The 21505-nt window shown below is 52.4% G+C and overlaps 7 protein-coding genes across 7 annotated transcripts; 4 read left to right on the top strand and 3 right to left on the bottom strand.

Moving 5' to 3' along the window:
* Positions 1-570: 570 nt before the first annotated feature.
* Positions 571-1918, bottom strand: COCVIDRAFT_40681 (glycoside hydrolase family 5 protein; the record flags this gene model as incomplete). The annotated part of the gene is made up of 2 exons (XM_014697795.1): positions 571-1235; positions 1315-1918. 2 exons carry the CDS (start codon positions 1916-1918, stop codon positions 571-573), a joined length of 1269 nt encoding a protein of 422 aa, XP_014553281.1.
* A 653-nt stretch (positions 1919-2571) lies between these two features.
* Positions 2572-4187, top strand: COCVIDRAFT_108107 (glycoside hydrolase family 88 protein; the record flags this gene model as incomplete). The annotated part of the gene is made up of 4 exons (XM_014697796.1): positions 2572-2618; positions 2674-2761; positions 2823-3297; positions 3370-4187. The coding sequence occupies 4 exons, from the start codon at positions 2572-2574 to the stop codon at positions 4185-4187; spliced, it is 1428 nt and encodes a 475-aa protein (XP_014553282.1).
* Positions 4188-4821: 634 nt separating this feature from the next.
* On the bottom strand, positions 4822-6653 carry COCVIDRAFT_108087 (hypothetical protein; the record flags this gene model as incomplete). The annotated part of the gene is made up of 3 exons (XM_014697797.1): positions 4822-5587; positions 5634-6069; positions 6116-6653. The coding sequence occupies 3 exons, from the start codon at positions 6651-6653 to the stop codon at positions 4822-4824; spliced, it is 1740 nt and encodes a 579-aa protein (XP_014553283.1).
* A 1645-nt stretch (positions 6654-8298) lies between these two features.
* COCVIDRAFT_108065 (hypothetical protein) lies at positions 8299-9446 on the top strand (the record flags this gene model as incomplete). Its single annotated transcript, XM_014697798.1, has 3 exons — positions 8299-8565; positions 8616-8951; positions 9009-9446. 3 exons carry the CDS (start codon positions 8299-8301, stop codon positions 9444-9446), a joined length of 1041 nt encoding a protein of 346 aa, XP_014553284.1.
* Positions 9447-10377: 931 nt separating this feature from the next.
* Positions 10378-12436, top strand: COCVIDRAFT_108055 (hypothetical protein; the record flags this gene model as incomplete). The annotated part of the gene is made up of 4 exons (XM_014697799.1): positions 10378-11278; positions 11331-12103; positions 12159-12220; positions 12268-12436. 4 exons carry the CDS (start codon positions 10378-10380, stop codon positions 12434-12436), a joined length of 1905 nt encoding a protein of 634 aa, XP_014553285.1.
* Positions 12437-13445: 1009 nt separating this feature from the next.
* COCVIDRAFT_108143 (hypothetical protein) lies at positions 13446-15695 on the top strand (the record flags this gene model as incomplete). The annotated part of the gene is made up of 1 exon (XM_014697800.1): positions 13446-15695. One exon carries the CDS (start codon positions 13446-13448, stop codon positions 15693-15695), a length of 2250 nt encoding a protein of 749 aa, XP_014553286.1.
* Positions 15696-18041: 2346 nt separating this feature from the next.
* Positions 18042-20612, bottom strand: COCVIDRAFT_40687 (hypothetical protein; the record flags this gene model as incomplete). The annotated part of the gene is made up of 10 exons (XM_014697801.1): positions 18042-18746; positions 18804-19193; positions 19252-19376; positions 19429-19745; positions 19797-19835; positions 19886-20067; positions 20173-20229; positions 20281-20357; positions 20428-20523; positions 20582-20612. 10 exons carry the CDS (start codon positions 20610-20612, stop codon positions 18042-18044), a joined length of 2019 nt encoding a protein of 672 aa, XP_014553287.1.
* Positions 20613-21505: the final 893 nt, after the last annotated feature.

A 21505-nucleotide genomic window follows, 5' to 3' on the forward strand; every position in this document is an offset into this window, starting at 1 on the left:
CTGCGGGGATGGGTCCTTCGTATACGGCTATCTCACATCTGCTGCCGAAGACGGGAACACCCTTGCGTCAGGCGGCCACCAGCTGTGGAGAGGCTGACATTACGACGGATAAAGTGTGGAGTAGCGAATTGAAGCTCAGACTGTTATGTGAGGAGGCTGCTTGGCGAGCGTGGTATCAAGGTAGCGTACGTTTTTACGGAAGGGCTAGGTCCCTCGGCCCGTTGTTCGCCTAAATTCACTGGAGGAAAATTTTGATACGAGATGCTATGTGAAGAAACTGTGCATCGTACATGATGCATACTGCATCCTTCTTTGTCTGCTGTACGATTGATAAAGAAGCTGGCATGCGTGCATGACGCCATACAGGCACTAGCGACATCGAGGATTCACGTAGGATAAGATTCCTCTTGGAAGTTCGGCGTCATCTCAATCCCTTTCTTCACATCACGTCACTAGGTTAAAATCATGATAGGAATTTATTGAGACATAGGTATTTCTTACTGAACCGCGTTGTTCTACCTCATGTAGGATCGACCAGAAGTATACCAACGTGGTTCAACATACCATCTCCTATTTCAAGGCAGCTATCATCTTAAACAGACTATTCTCAAGAGTGACAGGCGACCTGATAGCCGTCCAGTCGTAGTTAAGTATGCCCCAAGCTTCATCTGCACCAACAAGTGTGTTAGGCTGCCTATTCGGTCGCGTTTGGAGGTAGAAGCTACCGCAAAGCTCCCAATGTTGCCAGCCAACCTTGTACTCTTTGACCATCTCCACCAGACACTTGGCATATGTTGTTTGGTTCCAGTAAACGCCGTTGTTGATAAAGCCCCACTCGGAAATGACCATTGGAAAGACATACTTGGTCTCTGGGTCACTGGCATTGACAGCCTGGAATCCACTCTGGTACCATTTTCTCTTGAACGTCTGGCAGTCATCTTTCGTTCCCTCAAAGTCGTACTTGTGAATCTCCAGCACAATCTTGTTCTTCCACGCGAAGTCGCTTGGGACAAACGTGGCCTTCTTATTGGCAGTAGAGGTACCAGCAGTTCCGCTAAGCGTCTTGCCAAGTGGTATAGGATCGATGTAAGTATCGTATGAGAGTCCAGAAAAGAATAACAGGGCATCCGGGTCAGCTTGGTGGACGGCATTGGCAGCACTTGTCATGTGGATGTACCACGTGTACCAGTCTACAGGCTCAGCGCCCGTAGCAGACCGCAACTCATTGCGTAAACCTATCGAGGAAAATGTGGGCCAGTTTTCCTTTGCCTGGATTTGTTAGCTTTGAGCAAGGGTGTTGGCCGCGGAAGGTACTTGCGTGTTTTGCCATAAACGCCAAACCTCGCTTCCATTTTTCAACGTCAAAGTATCTTTCTCCAAACCACCCATTTCCATCGTTCTCGCCGCAGCACCAGAAAGCCTTGCTCACGTGATTGTCAAGGTGGAGAACGATACCTTGGCGCGCCAGCTCTTTAGCGACAGCATCCCATACCTGCAGTCTAGTAGTGTTTTTGGTGAATTGCGGATTGTTTTTCAAAATGGAGTTCAAAACGGTCGTCCCGTTGGCACCAGGAATAGATCTTAGGACGCTCCTCTCCAGAGTCTGGTTCGGGCTGTTTGCCAAGTAGTCATCGATCATCTCAATGGCAAATGGCATTCGCACAGAATTAAGACCGAGCTTTGGGAACCAAGATACAATTTTTTCGATGGAGGAGTGTTGAAGGCCTTCCGGTATCATGATCTCCTGATGGCCAGGCCAGTTCGTCGACATGAAGTGGAAGACATTTCCATTGGCGTCGAGGATGTCTCGGCCCTTGGTGGATAATGGAAGTGCAGGGGCTGCCCTTTTCGACTCGTGTTGCGGCACAGCAGTGGCCAAGGATCCCAACAAGAGCCCCCAGATAATGTAGAAAAACATCATGAAGATGAAGATGCGAAGGATTTGACGAGGCCCCCAGCGGCCTTTTTACCTTTTCACATACTGTCTATAGGCTAACAGTAATTTGGGAATAATTTAATTTATAGCGGCCATACTAATTATTCCGTGTATCAAGTTAAGCCTAGGGGCCCCAGGCGTTTTTCGTAGCGTGATCTGCCGAACTTATATCAATAGCCGTGCTCAGTCTAGTATGGATTATCTCGAGTTCCAGCATCTACCGAAAACAGGAGCAAACGAACGATGCAAACCTCGACTTGGGTGACGTTCCTGTAGCGGATGGATTACCTTGGTCGTAAACGGGCAGGATGCGGGCATCGGAACAATGCAGATCCCATGACTAGTCGTCAGCCCAACTTTGTTGGAACGAGATAACCCGACGTCGTCGAAATAAGCCACGAAAATATGCGCGCGTCTACAAATATGAGTTTGGTGCCTGAGAGGGGGCTACTTCTACTGGAATCTCCCCCGTCGCGTTTCTTTCAACTCGAGTGAACACCCTAGGAACTATTGTTTAACCTATCTTGAAACATTACCGCATTGAAGGGCCGTTTTACACACAATCACGACATCATCAACGCACCCATTGCAGATATAGTCAACTTACGCGTGTTGACCAACAAGTGAAAAGAAAAATGGGTGACGCTGTACAAGAAATCAACGGAAATGTCCCAGCCGCAGTGTAAGAAGCACTCCGTTCACACTGATAGTAACCTCTTCTAACCCCTCATAACCAGTATCAAAAACATCGATCTCAGCGCCATCTTCTCCGAAAACGTCCTCGCCAAAATCATCCAAGTAGCCCAACGAGGCCTAAAGAAACCAGTTGCGTAACCCTCTTCCCCCACCACCAATTTAATCCTCAACCTAACAAACCTACTCTCAGGCCCCCTTACCTTCCTACCCCCACACAGTCCCCCAAACAGGCCCCAATGCCGGCCGCTACGAAGAACGCGAGGCCCTCTTCTGGACCTGCGGTTTCTTCCCGGGCAGCATCTACACCCTGCTAGAACGCTGCATGAAATACCCACAGTCCCTCTCCGTACCCCCTCAACTCCGGCCTACAATGCAAGAATACCTCTTGAAACTCGGGCGCCACCACAGCGTCGCCATAGCCCAAATGTCGCGCCGAACAGACACTCACGACATGGGCTTCATCGTGCAACCCGCCCTGCAGCGCGACTGGGAACTAACCGGCAACAAAGCGAGTCTAGACGCCGTCATCAATGCAGCCGAGGCCCTCGCATCGCGGTACGACGAGCGTGTGCATGCGATTCGGAGTTGGGACGGTGCCGTCAACGATCGCTACAGCATCACCGACATGCAGGAAAACTTTCTCGTCATTATAGATAGCATGTGTAGTGCGTCCCCCATTTCCCCCCCCCCTCCTTTCCCTCCCTGTTTCCAGCGAAACTAACGGAGAAGAAAAAAAGATCTCGACCTCCTTTACTTTGCCGCTCACACAACTTCCTCCCCCCATCTCTCCCACATAGCAACAACCCACGCCAACCGCATAACCCACGAAATCCTCCGCGAAGACTATTCATCCTATCACCTCGTCAACTTCAGCCCAAGCACGGGGCTCGTGCAGGCTAAAATGACGAATCAGGGCCATGCGGATGCGTCGACGTGGAGTCGTGGGCAAGCATGGTCTGTAATGGGCTTCGCACAGACGTATGCGTGGACCAAAGACGTAGAGTTTCTTACTACGGCGATTGGATGTGCAAGGTATTTCTTGAAGAGATGCGAGGAGGGCAAGGGCGAGTGGGTGTGCGAGTTGGTCCCCAGGTGGGATTTCGATGCTCCGATTGTGAAAGGGGTGGAGGAGGAAGAAGAGGAGGAAGGGGAAAGTGGCCCGCTGAGAGATGTATCCGCGGGTGTGATTGCCGCGAATGGGTTACTGATTATACATCAGGCATTGCAAGGGTTGGATGCGAAGACTGCGGCGGAAATGGCGGGTGGAGTCGATTTTCTGGAGACGGCGCTGCAGATTGTCGCGCAGACGATTGAGTATGCGTATGATGGGGATTTGGCACTGTTTGAAGTGCGCGGCGAGGGAAAGGTGAATGGGGGTGCGAGTGGTGGGGAGGATGTGGTGGTCAAGGAATCGTCGTTTGATGGCATACTGCGACACAGTACGACGAATTGGAATGAGCACGCGCACCAAAAGTACAAGGATCATGGGCTGGTGTACGCGGATTACTATTTGCTGGAGTTTGGAAATAAGCTGTTGAGGGCAGGGCTAATTTAGCGGCTTTCTCTTATCTTTTTCATACTATAAAAAGAATTATACATAGCAATATTCCATAGTACTGCTTTGATACTACATAATTCCAAAAAAACGTTTCGCTCCCAACGATGCGTTCGGCAGCACTAAACATAAACAAGAACCCTATAAAGTACAACCACTTGGATTGCTGTTTACATAAAAGACATGTACAAAAGGCTTTTGCAGCAAATGTACGTTACATGCAAGGAAAACGCTAAACCAATCATCCAATTCCATCCCATCCCATTCCAATCCAACCGAATTCAACTGAACTCAATTCAATTCAATCCATGCCATGTACGCCTCCACTCCTTTGTTTCGCCTGCTATAATAGCAACAACAACAAGAACCAGAATCTCGCTGTAATGCACAAAGAGGGAAGCCACACTTTCGCTAATGTGTGAGTATGTTTGTGACGCCTGCAAACTCCGCCAATGGATAAAAGCACGCAAGAAGAATCCCGAGGTCTCGTTTGTCTATACCAAGTCGCTTGCAATGCTAGAAAGGACAGATGAAACGAGACAAGGATATGCCCCTCAATGCGCCAGAAACCAGAGTCTATAGTTGGAAAACGGGAGACGAAGAGCTAATAATTCGAGGTGAGAGACGGGCAGGTTTAGTGGTCGCCCTCGTCAATCTCTTCCTCTTTGCCACCAGCTGTAATGGCGATGCGCTTTTTGGGCTCGCCCCATAATTGCTGGAGGACTTTCTTCTTTTGGCCGTCTCGGAGGTTTTTCAGAAATCCATAGGTTCCTGTGAGGTCGTTGAGCTGTTGCTCCAAGCCGAAGCTGTTGCTCTGTGCCCGGCGGATGAGGGGGCTGATGAGGTTTTTGCGCGCCTTGTCCAATTGGTCTTTGACGGAGTGGATGATTTGGATGTGGCCCTTGAGCTCAGATTTGTTAATCAAAGTGGATGCGCGGACATCCTTGAGGAGCTTCAGGTTCCTCTCGTACTTCTTAATCTTCATCTTGTTGTTGATGGTCATGCGCCACATGGACGCGAGGAACTCGTCTTTTCTGTTTGCGAGTGAGTCCTCTTCCTTCGCAACAGAGCGATGGAGGTTGTGGAATTGCCGGTCCACGCTTTCGAAGAGCTGGAACAGCACGTCTGCGCGCGCGAGCTCGTTTGCAATGTTCTCTTCTAGCGTGGAGAGGAGATAGTCAAATGTGCGTTGCAAGGTGGCTTTGGAGCGCTGCTGGGTAGTGTGGCCGAGAACATCATTTACCACACGCCCTATTGCAGTGGGGGATCCATTGCGCTCAAGCAGGCCGATCTTGCTCAGACCGCCATGCACGTTTCCGATGATTGTATCAATCACACCAATCTTGGGGCCTTGTATGCTCTGCAACTCGCGCTTGGCCCACTCCATGGTGATAAGGATGCTACAATCATTAGTGGGTGTGTGAGCGTCGAGCGATGTATACCTACGAGTCCATATCACCGTCCACGTTTGTGAAGAAGCTCGTAATCTTCTCAGACAAGATCTTGAGGCTGTCGCCCAAGTCGTCGAGCTGGTCAATGATGACCGAGGACGCCGACATATTTGTCGCTCGAACGCTCTCTCCTAAATCTTGGACAGCGATACTTGCCTCTGCGAGCTCGCGCGACCGCGGTATTACATTTTCGGACGCGTAGAGAAGCGGCTCAAACTGCTTGGCCATGTTGGCGACGTTTGCGACGTCTGGAATTAGACTGGCTGTCCAGGGCTGCAGAAGGATCCATGACAGCAGGACAGTTGCAACGGTAAGAATGACGTTTGCTCTTGACTTGGTGAAGATGTGAAGGCCACTGGCAAAAGTAGAAATGGTTTCTTCAATGGGTGCGGTACGAAACTTGGCTTCTCCTCTGTAAGCAAAGCGCATGACTAAGGCTGTCAGTTTCTACAGCGCGCATTGGTAGGGACGACTTACAACCCTCTGATAGACCGTCCTGGTCATGATGCGACAGCTCCAGCTCCTTTCCTGGGAGCGCGCATGGGCTTGGAGTGGGCGGGGTGGGGTGGTCGTCGACGACGACGACGGGACTCTGGAGGCGCGAGGCGATGCTGGTGGACAGGAACCTCTGTTCTTCTTCTGGTATGGGCTCTGGACTTGTGCGCGGCGTCTGCTTGTATGGCGACTCGGGCAATGGTATGCGCGAGGGAGTGACTTCGCGATCAGTGCGGTAGTCGAATGGCGACCTGGAGGGGCTGTTGCGCATTGCGCTCTCGCCCAGCAGCGACTTGCGGTACCAGTGGTTGCTAGACTGTGATTTCTGCCAGGCTGGAGGGGCCCAAGGGCCGTCCGACTCGGTCTCGGAGTCTGGGTCGTCCTGGGGTACGCTCCATCGCGACGAGTGCATGTTGGAGCGGCTGCTGTAGGCCGAGTGCATGCTGCGCTCGGGGTCAAAAGCCTCGAGCGAGGCGCTGAGAGAGGGGATGTCGTGTTCATACAGACTCCCGCGATCCATTGTGTCAATCATGCTGGGGTGCGCCGTGGTGGGCTGCAGTTGCTGTATCGATAACGGAGGGTGTGGAGGGGAGGAGGCTGGTGCGCAATCGGGATTACTGTAAGTACGCTGGGTCCACTAGGTCGAGGGTCTGCGGGTCTGCAGGCACACGGGGAGCACCCTTGTGACGCGACAATCGGGGCGAGCACCTTGCAGCAATGTCGAGGGTGCCTAGCGCTTGGGGCAAGTGAGCTTGAGAGAGAAGAGAGAAGGGCGAGCGGGAATGCGCTCATGGTGCGAGTACAGTGCAGGCTGGAGCGGGCCCGTCACCGCTCTCTCTGGCCTGCGATAAGCTAATTAGGCCGGGTGTGCAAGATCAACGGCGGCCAGCGTGCTGCCTGCCAGTCTGCCCACTGCCTGCCTACCGCTGCAGCGGGGTGAAACAAGAGTGGCTGGGCTGGATGGTCACATGGTTGGCTGTCGTCTCTCCGGCCTAGTGCGGGGAAGACTGACGGCTGCTGGCGGATTGCCGCTCGCCATGCTGCGCCCGCCTTGCACGCCTACGATGCATGCGGCGACCGTGACAGGAGCTTAAAGATACTTGCCATATTACATCCAGTCTTACCCTCTCCCACCACGACCGTCGTGGTACGCCATGCGGGGTTGCGCCCCTCCGATTGGCTCCAGCCACAGGCGACACGCCCAGCGCGCGCGGGGGGAGGGGGGAGGGATACTAACTATGCCAATGCTACTGTACTTGCTGCGAGCACGGCGGGCGGGCGGGGCACGGGCACTGGCGCTGGCACTGGGAATCTCCCAGACTCGCTGCGCTCAACGCCTGCCTGTGTAGTGTATACATACATGTCTGTGTATGCAAAGTCCCACCCCGCTTCTCCGCCACCGTGTAGAAACAGCGCAAGACACGCACAGCCAAAACAAAACAAAAAATAACGACGCCATCGGCATCGTCCATGGCAGTGCGATAGAGCGACTGGTGGTGGCGTGCCATAGCCAACGCTAGCGCCGTCGGAGCTGCCCCAGCAAAAAGCAATAATCATGTGCCCTCCTCATACGTCGAGCATTGCTCAATGCGCTTTCCAAAGCCCACTTTAGAATGCGCGATAAAGAGAAGACTGGATATTTTTATCGCGGTAAAGGCGGCGAAAAGGCCCTCGCTGCCGACATGGGCTCCGGGGTGAGTGAGTGTAGCATGTCTGGATGCTCGAGAAGGAAGGACAGAAGGAAACAATATCGATGACTGCGTGAAAGAAAAATTGATGACGAAAGACGTTGAGAGATGATGCGATAGACTAGGAGAATGTTGACCTGGAAAGAGAGAAATAGCAAAAACCGAGAAGCTCAATTGTGACCTATCGTCCTTCACACCTCTCATCGAAGGTGCTGCTGCTGCAGTTGCAACAGTTGCGGTCCCAAATATAACAAAGCTGTAGTTAGTCCGATGCGTTAGCTAAATCCTGGCAACAAAACCATGTGCTATGCGACCGTTTGCAGGCTGATGTTGAAGCTGGTAGAGTGATCACAGTCTGCAAGCTGCTCTTTTTACTTGACGTATGGCGCACGGGCCGCCCGGCGCGACATTGGCCGGAACTGGAATATTCAGCATCGTCACTTTGTAACTTCGCCGCCCACCACACAACACCCCACGATGCCGCCAAGATTAAATATTGCTGCCTTCACGCGACCAATTGCCTTTCGCCCGAGGCCCCAGGTGCAATGCCCTGCCCGATCAGCACTTCGACTGCCATCGTCGCAATGGCGCCTGTATTCTGATTCAGCCAAACCACCAGCCGCGGACCGCTCCAAGCGAGAAGATGCAAAACCCATTGAGCATGTCTCCGAAGAGGCGGCTGCCCTGGCCAAGACCATGGGCGAGGAGGGACCTGATCTCAGCCAGGGCACTCCAGTTGAAGATGTATGTCCGGTTCACTGTGCATGGCTGTGGGTATGCTGACAACCGCCTAGGTAGTCAAAGGTGACAAGGCTGCGCAAGAAAACCTACCCAAGGTTATGCAAGACAAGCTCAATTCTCAAAATTCCAAGACAACACCAAATGGAGCGCCAAAGGGCTCACGATCATACTCGACCATGACGACTCAGACCAACGGCAACAGTGGATTGGATATGGGCCTAATCAATGCCCAGAACGCCTCAAAAGCACCCGCCATACCAGGTCTCAAGTTCGACATGCCCACTCTGCCACTACCAAAAGACGGCCATGTCAAACATCGCCATGATCCAGTTGTTGACCAGGTTACCAATCTGCTCATGCGACACGGCAAGAAGAGCGTTGCAGAGCGGGTACGTCATCTCGGTACTACAATCTAGCGTACATACATCTAACAACAAGAACAACAGAACATGGCATTGATCCTCCAACACCTCCGAACATCGCCCATCCCCACAATCAACCCCTCCAGGCCACTGCTTCCCGGTGCGCCCCCGCCATCACACCTTCCTCTCAACCCCGTCCTCTACCTTACACTGGCCATTGACTCGGTCGCGCCCCTGATGCGCATTCGAAGTCAGAGAGGTGCAGCCGGAGGAGGTGTCGCTCTTCAGATCCCTGTGCCTCTGGGTCAGAGGCAACGACGGCGCGCAGCCATCCAGTGGATCATGGCGGCTGCCTCAAAGAGGAGGAACATGGGCAGTGGAAAGAACAGCTTTGCCCAGCGAATTGCGCAAGAGCTTATTGCAGTAGTCCAGGGCACCAGCGGTATTTGGGACAGGCGCAACGCCATTCACAAGCTCGGCGTTGCGGCGCGAGCTAACATTGTGCTTCCCAGGAAGAGGTAAAAAGTATTAGTTAGCAGAACACAACGTGCCGTTAGTAACGCACCAATGTACATTATTTCTACGAGTGCTCCGGCTAGAGACTGGGCGAGTACATGTCTCTGCATAGGTCGTCATGGGTCAGCACAGCCACATGCACACTTGCTCCACGCGGCCCCGTATTCTGCCACAGGCTCCTTTCACATGTGATGCTTAGACGAGGCAAGATGAGGCTGGGACTGAGGTGCCCACGCGACAGCTGGCGAAGCGACGCTGTGCCTGTATAGATAGCAGACAGTCGGAGACGCTTCCTGTTCTGTTGCATGCCGCATCTCAGTCCCTGCGCCAGCGGCACAGGCAGAGCGCAGTGGTGATCTTCGCGTGCCAAGGCTTGTCAAACCGCCAGATGCTGGAGGGATGGATGGTCCGATGCCCACTTCCCACCGCCTAGACCAAGAGCATCCGCGACCGTCGACTCGCGCTGACTGTCGCCGCCCCCAGGAGCCCTCTTGTCTCGAGCTTGCTTTTCCTTTTCCATATGTCGTCGGCATCCATCAATCTGCTAGGGAACAACTTGTTCTCCGACAGCGGTTAGCTACATACAGTACGACGGATCGGCCCGCCATTGCTTTCAGCTACAGTCTTTGGAATTGTTACCCCACTGCTGGCATTAGTACCATCACGCGCTCACCCCACACACACCCTGACCGGACCGGCCAGCATTTGGTACGGGGTGGCTGGCATCTGTAGCTCGCACATCAGACAGCAGCTAGCTGTGCCTATGATGCCATAGCACAACTCCAATTGACGCCCCCAAACACCCCAGCTACCCCGCGAACACGACTACCATCTTTTTGCGATAATTGCCACATTGCCACGCATCACGCCGACCCCGGCACACGACCCTGAACCCACTACCGCCTCACCACGCATCGACCCTGCACCCACCGCTACCATGGCCTCGCTCGAAGCTGCCATCGATGAGGAGATGAGAGAGGTTGTAAAACTCCTCGAGGGCAACCAGAAGCCCGGAGGACGACGCGCAGAAAGCCCAACCGCACGCGCGCAAAGCCCCAACCCACTTGCTTCGCCGGTTCGCAGCATGTTAGACGTTGATTCGGGTCCGCGTAGGAGCTCGAGCCGTGGGAGCACTGGTATTCCCTTTGCCATGCCCTCATCGCCTCGCAGAGTGAACCCCGAGTCGGCATACAAGTTTGAAATGTTGCCTTCAATCGACGCGCATGCTATGCCCAAGAGAGTGTCGCAAGGTGGCAAGCTCGATGCTTCTGCAAAACCTCGCGCCATGTCAACTGTCTACGGCAGCTCGGCTGGCTTTCTGGGCTCCTCAAACTCAAGGGACCGACACAACTCGCTAAATGGCCCTCTGGGTCGGTCAAAATCTGGGTCTCCAGGCCCTCGTAGATCTGCTTCTCCAGCAACGCGCATGCTAAGCCCGCCCCCGCCTACTTCGACTTCGAACAACAGCCTTGTGACCGATTCAGGCAAGCGCATCGACATGGATACGGCGTACCGAAAACTTTCCGACTCTGCTTTGGCCCGATCCGAGGGTGGGCTTTCTTCACTTCCCAACCGCAAAGGCTCTGATCCTATCAAAGGCACATCGACTGCCCCAGGTGGAGGTGTCCGTCTAGCCACAGACGACGACGGCGAAGACAGCGCTGCTGTAGAGAGCAGCGAAAATGGCTCTGATAGTTCAGAGTGGGAGGATGGGTGGAACGGGACCAACAAACGAGAACGCGGCAGGCAGCGATCTAGGAAAACTTCTGGAGGCACAGACAGCATGGGAAGAGAAATTATTACAGCTAAGAGCTTGTTGGCCGCAGCAGAGCAAGAACGTAAGTGACATCTGCAGCCAAACTGTTGCATCTGAATACTAACCCTGGACAGGAAGGGATGTTGCTGTTTCCTACAAAGTGCGGTCATTGCTCGAGCCCTCCATAAACGTCCTTGGTCCAAATGGCGAAAGAATGTCTAGAAGAAACTCATCGGGCGTCGTACACCCCCACACTAGTTTCGACCAGGGAGGCTCTGGCTTTTCTACGCCAGTTCACTCCGACCACGAGGATGAGCTCGCTGAAATCAAATCAGCTCAACAACTTTCACTGAATATTTCACCTATTCAATCAAGCCCAGAAGCTCATCGCTGTGTTCGACAGATTATTAGGGGTAACTACATCCAGTTTGCCGAGGATGCTACCAAAGGATTGAGGAGACAGCGAGTATACCTCGTGTCGACCGATCTCAGTGATGAGGCTGCATACGCTTTGGAGTGGACGATCGGCACGGTTTTACGAGATGGCGATACCCTCCTTGCTGTCTATGCTGTTGACGAGGAGACTGGCGTCGCAACGACTGATGCTTCTGGGGCACCTATCAGCCAAGGTACCACTGGGCGACAGGAATCAGACCATCTTAAGAGGACTCTGTCCAACCATGACGGTCTGACACAAACAAGGCCCGGGTTCTCAGCATTGTCAAACTCAATCATGGCCACTGAAGCCAATGTGGGTGCCATGGGCAAGGCTGAGAAAGACAGATATCAGGCATGTGTAGAGGTTTCTGACCGATGTGTCAAGTTGCTGCGAAAGACTCGTCTCCAAGTGCGTGCTGTGGTCGAGGTGTTCCACTGCAAGAGCCCCAAGCACATGATTACTGAAGTGGTGAGTAGCCCTGGATTCTATGAAGTGCTGCACTTGGCTAACAGCCCATTGATAGATTGATTTCTTGGAGCCAACTCTTGTGATTCTTGGTTCTCGAGGGCGGAACGCTCTCAAAGGGTAAGTTCCGAGTCCCGCTCCTGATTCATGGATGCTAACTCCGGCAGTGTCCTACTCGGGTCGTTCAGTAATTACTTAGTCACCAAGTCATCGGTGCCGGTTATGGTCGCACGGAAACGGCTCCGGAAACACAGCAAATACAAGCGGCAAAACGTGCGGATGTCCAATGTTATCCAAGGCTCCAATGACCGACTTGCGAATGCGAAGATTGATTAATTGTTTGTCGAAAGATTTGTCATTGATGCGTTTCGGTTGGAGTTTGTGGCGGCGGCCTGAGTTTGCGAGCCTGAGGATTTGAGTTTTGGTGTTGCGAAACGCGTGCTGTTTGGCCATTGAGGACGACGCCTGCTCCGGTTGGTAATCGCTGAGTCTGGCAATATCCTTCCAACTATCGGTCTCTCTTCACTCTTTGGGTTAAGTGGCTTATCGTCAATCTATCGGAATACGCGTCCCGATGATGCATGAAATGCTTTGAACTTAACCGCGACTATGACCGTGACGATCAATTGCAACCCGCCCTCTTGTCATGGCTTGGTTTATTTTTTGATTCTGTAGAGACCACGACATCTGTCACGATGCCTCTGCATGCAGCTCAACACATTCGGAAATTGCCATGCCGTGTAAAATTGCAGTACTGCGCAGACTATTTTGCTTTTTTCCTTCTAGAATTTCTAGCGCTAGGCAATCATACTGCAGCCAACCGTTAGACGAGACAGGCCCATGAAGCTGCATGTTTCATATCGTGTATTTCCTTTTTTCTCTCATGATGGCCACTTTTTCCGATGCTTTTGCCGACGTCATGCTCATGGGTTGCCGTTACGGCAAAGGCCCGTGCCATCAGACAGGACAACCCGACTATTTGGATCGTTCAAACCCTACTAACCTTCAACACCTTGCACTACGCCCCATACAACCTAATCTCTTGTCATCAGATATGCCAAGTCCTCGTGTTTCCCCGCAAATACTCAATGCGGTAGTCGGTGCGCCTGTGGCGTTGGTGGGCTGATAGACAACGATTATGCATGGCGTCCACTTGTCGCGTGCTCCCAGATGGGCCCAAGAGTGAGGATACGGCTGTGCATCGGAAGGCTTTGTGTGTCCCGAGGGACCATGGGTCAGAGGGTTGGGATGAGCGGCTCAACGTCAAATAGATCTGTTGCCTTGCCACGAAGCACAATTTGTGCATCAGACATTACTACTACTTTTCCATCACAACCACCGGGAAATGTATATTCACATGGCTTTGCAGACATCACCTCAGTGGTTCGCCCGCTTCGGACAGTGCGAATTCATTGATGTTGATGAGTCGGACCTGGACACATCAAGTCTTCACGCCAAACTCATCAAGCCCTCTACACGAGATGCCCTTCTCAACCGACACAAATGGTCAACAATACCATTCGAAGACGACATCGACGCTGCCACACTCTTGTCCGACCTCAGCCGCCTAGCACCCTCGGTAGTCAAAGAGTTTATCCCAAAGGAACATTGCGAGAGCAATTTTGCCTTTCGGCTGATCAACGATATTGGCTTTCACGGGGAGGAGGGAGGATACATCGCTCTTAGCTATTGCAGGAAGCATGCTGCAAGCACTACGCCGAGAAAGGTTCTGACACCTGTTGGAGATCTTCCTTTTGGATGGCTAAAGGAGATTGAGCAATTCCCACTACCGACTACTTCTGCACTTTTCCAAGCCGTTGTAAGAGAAAGGGGCGTGGGGGAAGGGCTGTGGTATGACCAGGTGTGCATCGAACAAGACGACGAAGTCGAGAAGAATGCAGCCATCGGAGTCATTGACAATGTCTACAAAAATGCACGAGCAGTCATTGTAGTACTGGACGACATTGTTGTTTCGCCAGACGAAGAACGGTTTCTGCGTTACTACGTTGAGCAGTACAATTACTCTCAAGTACCCCTGGACCAACAACCAAACTCTGGGCTACATCCACCTTTCATGCAGCAGTATGAGATGTTCAACACATTGGTACAACGCATTCTATCTTCTGAGTGGTTTGACCGCGCATGGTGCGCCCATGAGATGCGAATGGGACAGAGTCATGTTTTTCTAGTGCCTTGTTTACGGCATTACGAAGATGAAGTGCAGACAGTCGTACGTTTTACCGGAGCCTTCTTCACTCATCTTTTGAGCCTTGCAATTGAAGTCATCCACTTCACACCAAACCTATCACCAAAGCTTCGTTCATTGCTGGACTTCTTCCAACAGCAAGACGCATTCATCAAAGGAGACCTCTCTGTACTTCGAACACCAGACAGCCAACACTGCCCAACTTCAAGAGAAACATGTTCCATATCAATGGTTGCCGACATATTCCGCATGAAGGCTGGAGGAAATCCGCGTTTACCAGAGTACCAACGAAGACTAGACGCGAACCGAGACAAGACCAGCATTGCGCTGAACGCTTCTGGTTTGCCTCTGGCCCTGGCTCCCCCAAATCCATTTTCGAGACCCAATCTTGAGGACGAATGTCTTCGCTCGCTGCTCCTAGTTGGGATCGCGGCACGAGACCCTGTTGCACTCTGCACTATTGGCACACCACTACAGCTCCATGACGGATCCACTTCATGGTTGTGTCGACCAACATCTTTGGATGTTAGCTCCTCTCGAGTACCTCCACACTTTCCCAGACACGCAAGCCAGTTGGTCCAAGCGACTGACGGCAGAGCGGAGTACGCACAGCTGGACCTCATCTTCCTAGACCTCCCACATCGCACCCAGCCCAGTGCTTCTTTTCCATCGCACGTTGCCCGAGCACGCATGCTCATCGATATCTGTGTCCAATATCAAATACCAGGATCTGGACTGTGGGGCTTCTCTCAGGCACCGAATCACCCGCGCACACCAGCCTTGCGCAACATTTTCATTCAGACACTAGCCTGTGTTTTCCAGTGCGGGCCACAATGGGTGGTAGATGTCATCTCCAGCCTCCAAGAGTCTAACGCGCCCCGCATGGAACCCTATACCATTGAGGTGCTGCTGAACCCACACCTTATCCTGCAAAACTATATTTTACTTGCCGAGGGCCAGGCTGCAATGACGGCACTTGTGCATTTCCTCTCAACTCTAATTGCATCGGGGATCCCATGGCCTTCAGGCGCCTCGGAGCGCACACATGGTCCCCTCATCATATCCGCACCCTCCTCCTCAGCTCCATATGATTACGCCGGCCCACCCACACAAGGGAGCAAGGCTATTATTTTTGCCCCTTTTGAGCACTCCAAGACACTGCTTATTGCCGTGCCCAAGGCCGTACAAGGATCCGAGTACAGTGCCCTGGCGCGCGGTTGGATTCTGACCAGCATGAATCCTTACACTGGAAGCCCTAAACCCACCGTCAGCTGGACTTTGCAATCTAAAGGTGCCATCTTTGGAGATGTGAATTTCAACGCTAGATTGGCTACTAGTGGGGAAATGGATGTCAGGAACCATCGAGTGTATGGGCCTTCACGTCGTTGAGCTCACTCCATTTTGTTTCAAAATCTTCTTCTCTTGATTCGGCGCTCTTCAGCTTAACGAAACCTTGATGATACTTATTAATGAACACTATAGATTGATGACTTTGCATTTATAGACGCGGGCTTATAGACTTGGTAGAACACTTGTATATTACTACCTTTCATGTTACAATATCAAACTCGAATATTTCATACCTGCTCTATCTCCACCGATTTCCGTATACTTGCCCAGATCTTGCTATCCCGTAATCCATCTTGTATTTCTTCCCGCTCTGGTAACGTTACCTTCGGCAGTTGTTTTCCCAAACATCCATCCCGCCACTGAGTCAAGATTGACCTTGTTGTCCAGCATTACTCAGTATAGCCTTGTCCCAACAGCCGAGGTTGCGTAAGACGTATACTACGTCGTCCATCTTTATCCCTTGCCTCCCCTCCTCGTGACGCAACACCATCATACGTACCTCGGCCCAAAACCCTCAAGCCCACCGACATCACGAAGCAACAGGAATCGCAACCACACAAACGCCATTGACAAAGCAACCGTAGAAAATCTGATTCTCAAGCCTCAGCCCGATATGTTTCGGCATTGCGTGCTCCCAACACGTCCTTTATCTGTACCACGCATCCGATTCTTTCTTTCTTTTCCAATCCTTACACCGTCTCAACGTCAACGACAACAACAAAAAGGAAGAATCAAGAACGAATGCAGCATCAGACACAGCCTCGGTACGCCAACCTCGCAACGCAGTCTGATTCGACCACACACTCCTACACCATAGTATTGGACCCTGTCTTGGCTCTCTTCTCCCCGAAGCCATCAACCTCGCATCGACTACCCCCAACGCCCTCAGCGCTCATCCTCTACTTTCTTTTGTTGAGGCCAAGTCTCCACCTGCGCAACCTCGTCATACGGCCATGACCACGAGTACGAGTATACGACTACAATACCCTCCCCACCCGTTTCACAGCATGCCCAGATTCCCACAAAAAAGGAAAAGCAAAAGAAGGCTCCACACCTTCTAGAAGGTATCTACACCCTTATCCACTTGCCCCTGCATCTCACATCAATCCTTCCAATACTCACTCACCACCCCCCTCGTCCCCATCCACACATACCCACACACACCTTCACGAGTCAAGTCCAAACCCGCAATCCTTCGATGCATTACGCAACAACCCCCCCAGCCATAGAACCTTCATCGAAGCAAAAAGCAAAAAAACCCAACAATCCTCCGGATACCCATATCTGACAAGCCCCCACACCTACCCTCAAAATTCCGCCCAGAAATGCGAAAAAAGCAAACACGATCCCCACCAGGCCGATGAGAAAAGGTAAGCATCAACATCTGAAACACACACCCTCCCCCACAAATACTCTATCTGCAACATGCAGGCTGTTCAAACCCAACCATCAGCATTACGAGAAGCCACACAAAAAAGCAAAAAAAGCACATCTTGCATTCCTGCCCCCATCGTGCATACACGTACGCCATGTCATGCATCTTGCTTCCGTCAGCCAGCCCCAAAAAACCCACCACCCTCATCCTCCCTAGCTATTCCCGCGTCTCCCGCGCATGTAGGGCCTCTCGTTTGATCATCCTCTTAGCACCACACCACATTTACCTTCCCTTACCTGTACATCTATTTTCAATCCGATATACATCGGACGCGAGTGTTTTTTTTTTTCGACTTAAGAGGTCGGGAAGATAATACACACTTCCGTGATCCTCTCTCCGAGAATAAAAAATAAATAAATAGGAGGGGAATCAAGCGGGAGATACATAGTCCCCCCAGGAAAGGGTATAGTAAATATAGTAAGATATTGGCCTGTTTAGAGGGGGAAGAGAAAGGACGGGGGGGGGGGGTAACGTATAGCACACCCCCTTCCCCTCGCTTTCTCTTCCTCCCCCGTTCCCCCCGTTCCCCCCGTTATCCCCGAATCCCCCCAAGGGGAGGGGCTGGTAGGTGGGTGGTGGGTGGTTCCCCTTGATGTTTGACAGTGCATGCGTATGCATCGATGAACGCACGTGGCGGTGACACAAAGGGTACAAGGGTAAGTAAGGGAAGAGGAGGGGAGAGGGGTGGTTTTTTGTGTGCCCCAACCCGCATGCATGCATGCAAGATGCAATAGTAATAATCCGTAGAGTGAAGTAAACGTCAAGCCAAGGAAAAAAGTAAAAAAAAAGAATAGTAGCACCACGTAATACAGGGAGGATGTTACAATGTCATGACTATGTATCAATATTTTACACATATATGCCATGTGCCAAAAAAAACTAAATGTCTATCATGCCCTTTTTTCCCCTTTCCCCCTGTCTCAATACTTTGTCGAAAACGAAGGCGAAGCTTACGTACTCTCCTTGCCGAGAGGAATAAGTTCCTCCTCGATAAACGCGCGAGGAGAATACAACTTCGTGCTACCGTATACAACTCTTCGTTTAGGACCAGTACCAGCTGCAGCGCTTGTGCGCTTGGCCCATGCCTGGATGTTGGTCTCCTCGTCCATGCTGCCACCGCCAACAGGAAAGACAATGGCTTCTGAGAAGCCCTGTCGCCTTTGTCCAAATGTTGCATCGATTCCGCGTCCAACAGTACTTTGCTGGTTCCGCGACTGGCTTGCAGGAGGTAGGGTGCCTCGTGCATTGGCAGATCGGGGGTCAAAGTAGAGGTAGTTTTCTGTTTTGTTGAGCGCGCTGCTTGTAGCATTTTGAGGGTCCATTAGAGATTCAGTAATTTTGGTGATTGTAAGATCTTGGTTGGCAGGCAGGTATGATTTGATGCCCGAAAGCACGCCTTCAAAGTTGGCGCCCAAACCAGCTTCCTTGAACCGGTCCGTTACCCTTGATGAAAGACTAGTGAAGCCGCCGAACAGCTGTGAAGATGCCTGAGCAGGCTGTGTGGGAGCGGCAGTTGAGAGATTGCTCATTTGTGTAATCTGGCGTACTGTTTTGATGTACGCAAGGGCTTCCGTGTCTACGCCGGCGGCTTTGAGAGCGTTCTCAAAGCCTTCTAGCTCTGTACGCGATACCTCTTGTTCTGTCTTCAAGTACCACTAGAAATTGACCATGTTAGCGCAATCATGTAATTACCTTTGAAGTGCGCATCGTACCTGCAAGAAGAATCTGAACTTATCCATGGGATCATTTCCCTTGGCTGGATCTTTGAGCACCTCCATGACGGATGATTTGGTCTGCTTTTCAATCTCTTCTTCTAGTTGGAAGAACTCATCGAGTTTGCGCTCCTTGATGCCCTCCATCACAGCTTCGAGGATAGACATGTGAGCCTCAATAGTAGCCTTCCTTTCTCGCAGTTCCGGCAGTTGAGAAATTGCGCCTTTGAGATGTGCTGCGAAATGATTGCTTTCTCCTGAAAGGTCGTCCAATGACGATGACCCCGTCTTCTTGGTAAGCGCGTCCGCATCTTCCGAGTACTTTGTCCATTCGTTTGTCACTTCTTCTGCGACATTTGGGAAGGGTTGTGAAGCATTGCGGTTCCAAAACTACATGCAAGAGGTAGTTAGATACTTGGTCAGATGTGGCTTATGGATGAGTACTTACGTAATCGGTTGCTGCCAAGTCGTACGACTGCTTTTTGGTACCGCTCTCTGGCTTGTTCTTATCCTTTGGAACAGTCACTTCGATCTTGTTCAAGTGGAAATTGCAGACGTCGTACACGAGACTCTCTACATGCTCTAGTCAGCTCTAGCCTTGGTATGGGGAAGGTGTCTGGCGTACGATATATCCAACTGTGGCTGAACATTGGATTGAGATCGGCGTTCCTGTCTACGATGACGAGCAATGGGCGGGAGGCTGTTGATGATGATGCGAAGAGGCTTTCCTTGTTGTTGAGTACATGATCGCGTAGCTTTCGGTCGAGCTTGGCAGCAATGAGTTCGGCGGCACCACCGCTAGGAGCCCTTATAATTGGGACGACGGCCATGGTAGCGACGACGGAAAAGAGCCCTGAGACGATGCGATCCATGTGCTCATCGAGTTCTGCATCTTCGGTTTTAGACGAGTTCAGACGGTAGTAAGACTGATCAATGTTGAGACTACGACCGAGTGAGTGGGAGTGGCGCATAGTTTAGGAAATACAAACGTACCTGAACTGATCATGGCCCAACGTAACAAAGTTCAGATACCTTTGGGTCGAGTTAGCAGTTGCTGAATCTCATTCTCCAGCATCTCGTACTGATCGTAAATCTGCGCCAGATTGCCAGCAGCTTCCGGCATGGTCGCCAATTCGGCGCCCCATGATTCTAGCAAGTGGCGGGGCACACTGGAGAGGAAGTTGATGTATGCGGGGGTGTACAGAGCGTCGTTCAGATCCTTCGTGACGAGGGCTAGGTTCTCAGCAGTGGGTGCCATGAGATACTGGTGGGGTGGTCAGCCTATGCTTTGTGGGGTCGCCATATCACCAAATGCTAGCGCGTGTTCAATGGGATGCGCAACGCATTTGGTGGGGACAGGGTTGCTCACGATTCCAGGTGCTGGGATGGGGCTCCGGCGCGACTTGAGATTCAAGTGCACAGTGACCTGTATGGTGTTCAGTAGACCGTTATAGTGTTGGAGAGAGTCCGTTCATACACCTGCCGCCCTCAGGTCATTGACCCGCAGAACAGAGCTGACGACGGCTTTGGCAGCATCGTCGTAGACCAGAACACCTATTCGGACAGCAGTCTCAGCACTTGTGTCTTCAAAGTGGCAGGCCAACGCTATGACGCTGCGACTTACGCCATGCTATGTCGGGATTCGTGGGCTCGTTCGACTCGTCCTGAGCGGCGTCGCCGTCGGCCGGGGGGTTGAGGTTGAGCAGGCGTTTAATTGAGGCTAGGATGCATCTGTCAGTGGTGCTGGCGATGGTGCAGGTGGGAGGGCGAAGACGTGCCTATCTGGCGGTCCCGCAGTGAGACGGCCATTGTGTTCTAATGTGTCGTGGCACCCGCCGAGTGTCAGGTGTTTGGCATGCGCAAGGGGGCGTGTGTATGTGTATAGGCAAGAGACCACGGTGGCGCGTCTGCCTTGGCCAGTGCCTGCTGCGCGCTGCTTGCTGTTCGCGGGCGGATGGGAGTGTTTGGTGATGCTGGTGGGCCAGGTTGCCTGCCCCGCCTGGGACTAGCGCGGCGCGCTACTTGGCGAGCGGGCGGGCTCTCAAAACGAGCTCGCCCCTTCGCCGCGCTCCCTCGCTCTTCAACTCACCTCGCCCACAACAACCCACCCCCCTTCTTCGCTCTTGACACTCATGCTACTTCTCAGTGAACTCTCGCCCACCTAATAAGGGCATCTGATTCTGAGGCTAGATTCTACTTTCGAGTCCTTGCTTTGGGGGAAGTGTGCGCTCAGGCTGGCAGCGGTGTTTGTCGGGAAACAGGCTTGGGTTGCGGAGGGCAGGCAGAGTGACCGTCATCTTCAACTTCTGCTACTAATCCCAGCTCCGTCTTTGGACTCGACAGGCTTCGCATCACAGAGAGAATCTGGCCAAGCTCCTGCGCGAGGCGGCCCACAGTTGCTCGGTGCCAACCGGACGGGGGCGCGTCAAGCAGGCCTCATCCGCCGCGTGTGTTGTGCTCTGGTTGCGCGCGCGCATGCAAAACGTCAAGTGACGCATCAGCAAGCAAGTGTGCTCCTGCTCCTCATCGCATAATACGCGAGGCAAAGTGCCAGCTCATAAAAACCAATTCTACGCTTTCGTGGACTGGCCGACTCGGCTTCGCAGGCGTCTGCGTTCGTTGTGAGTGAGGGCCGGCTGCACCTTGGGTGTGCATCTACTACTCCGTCATCTGCCCACCAACCCCCCAGAGACAGCAACCTG

The sequence above is a fragment of the Bipolaris victoriae genome (assembly GCF_000527765.1).
Source record: "Bipolaris victoriae FI3 unplaced genomic scaffold scaffold_90, whole genome shotgun sequence".
NCBI classification, from domain to species: Eukaryota; Fungi; Ascomycota; class Dothideomycetes; order Pleosporales; family Pleosporaceae; genus Bipolaris; species Bipolaris victoriae.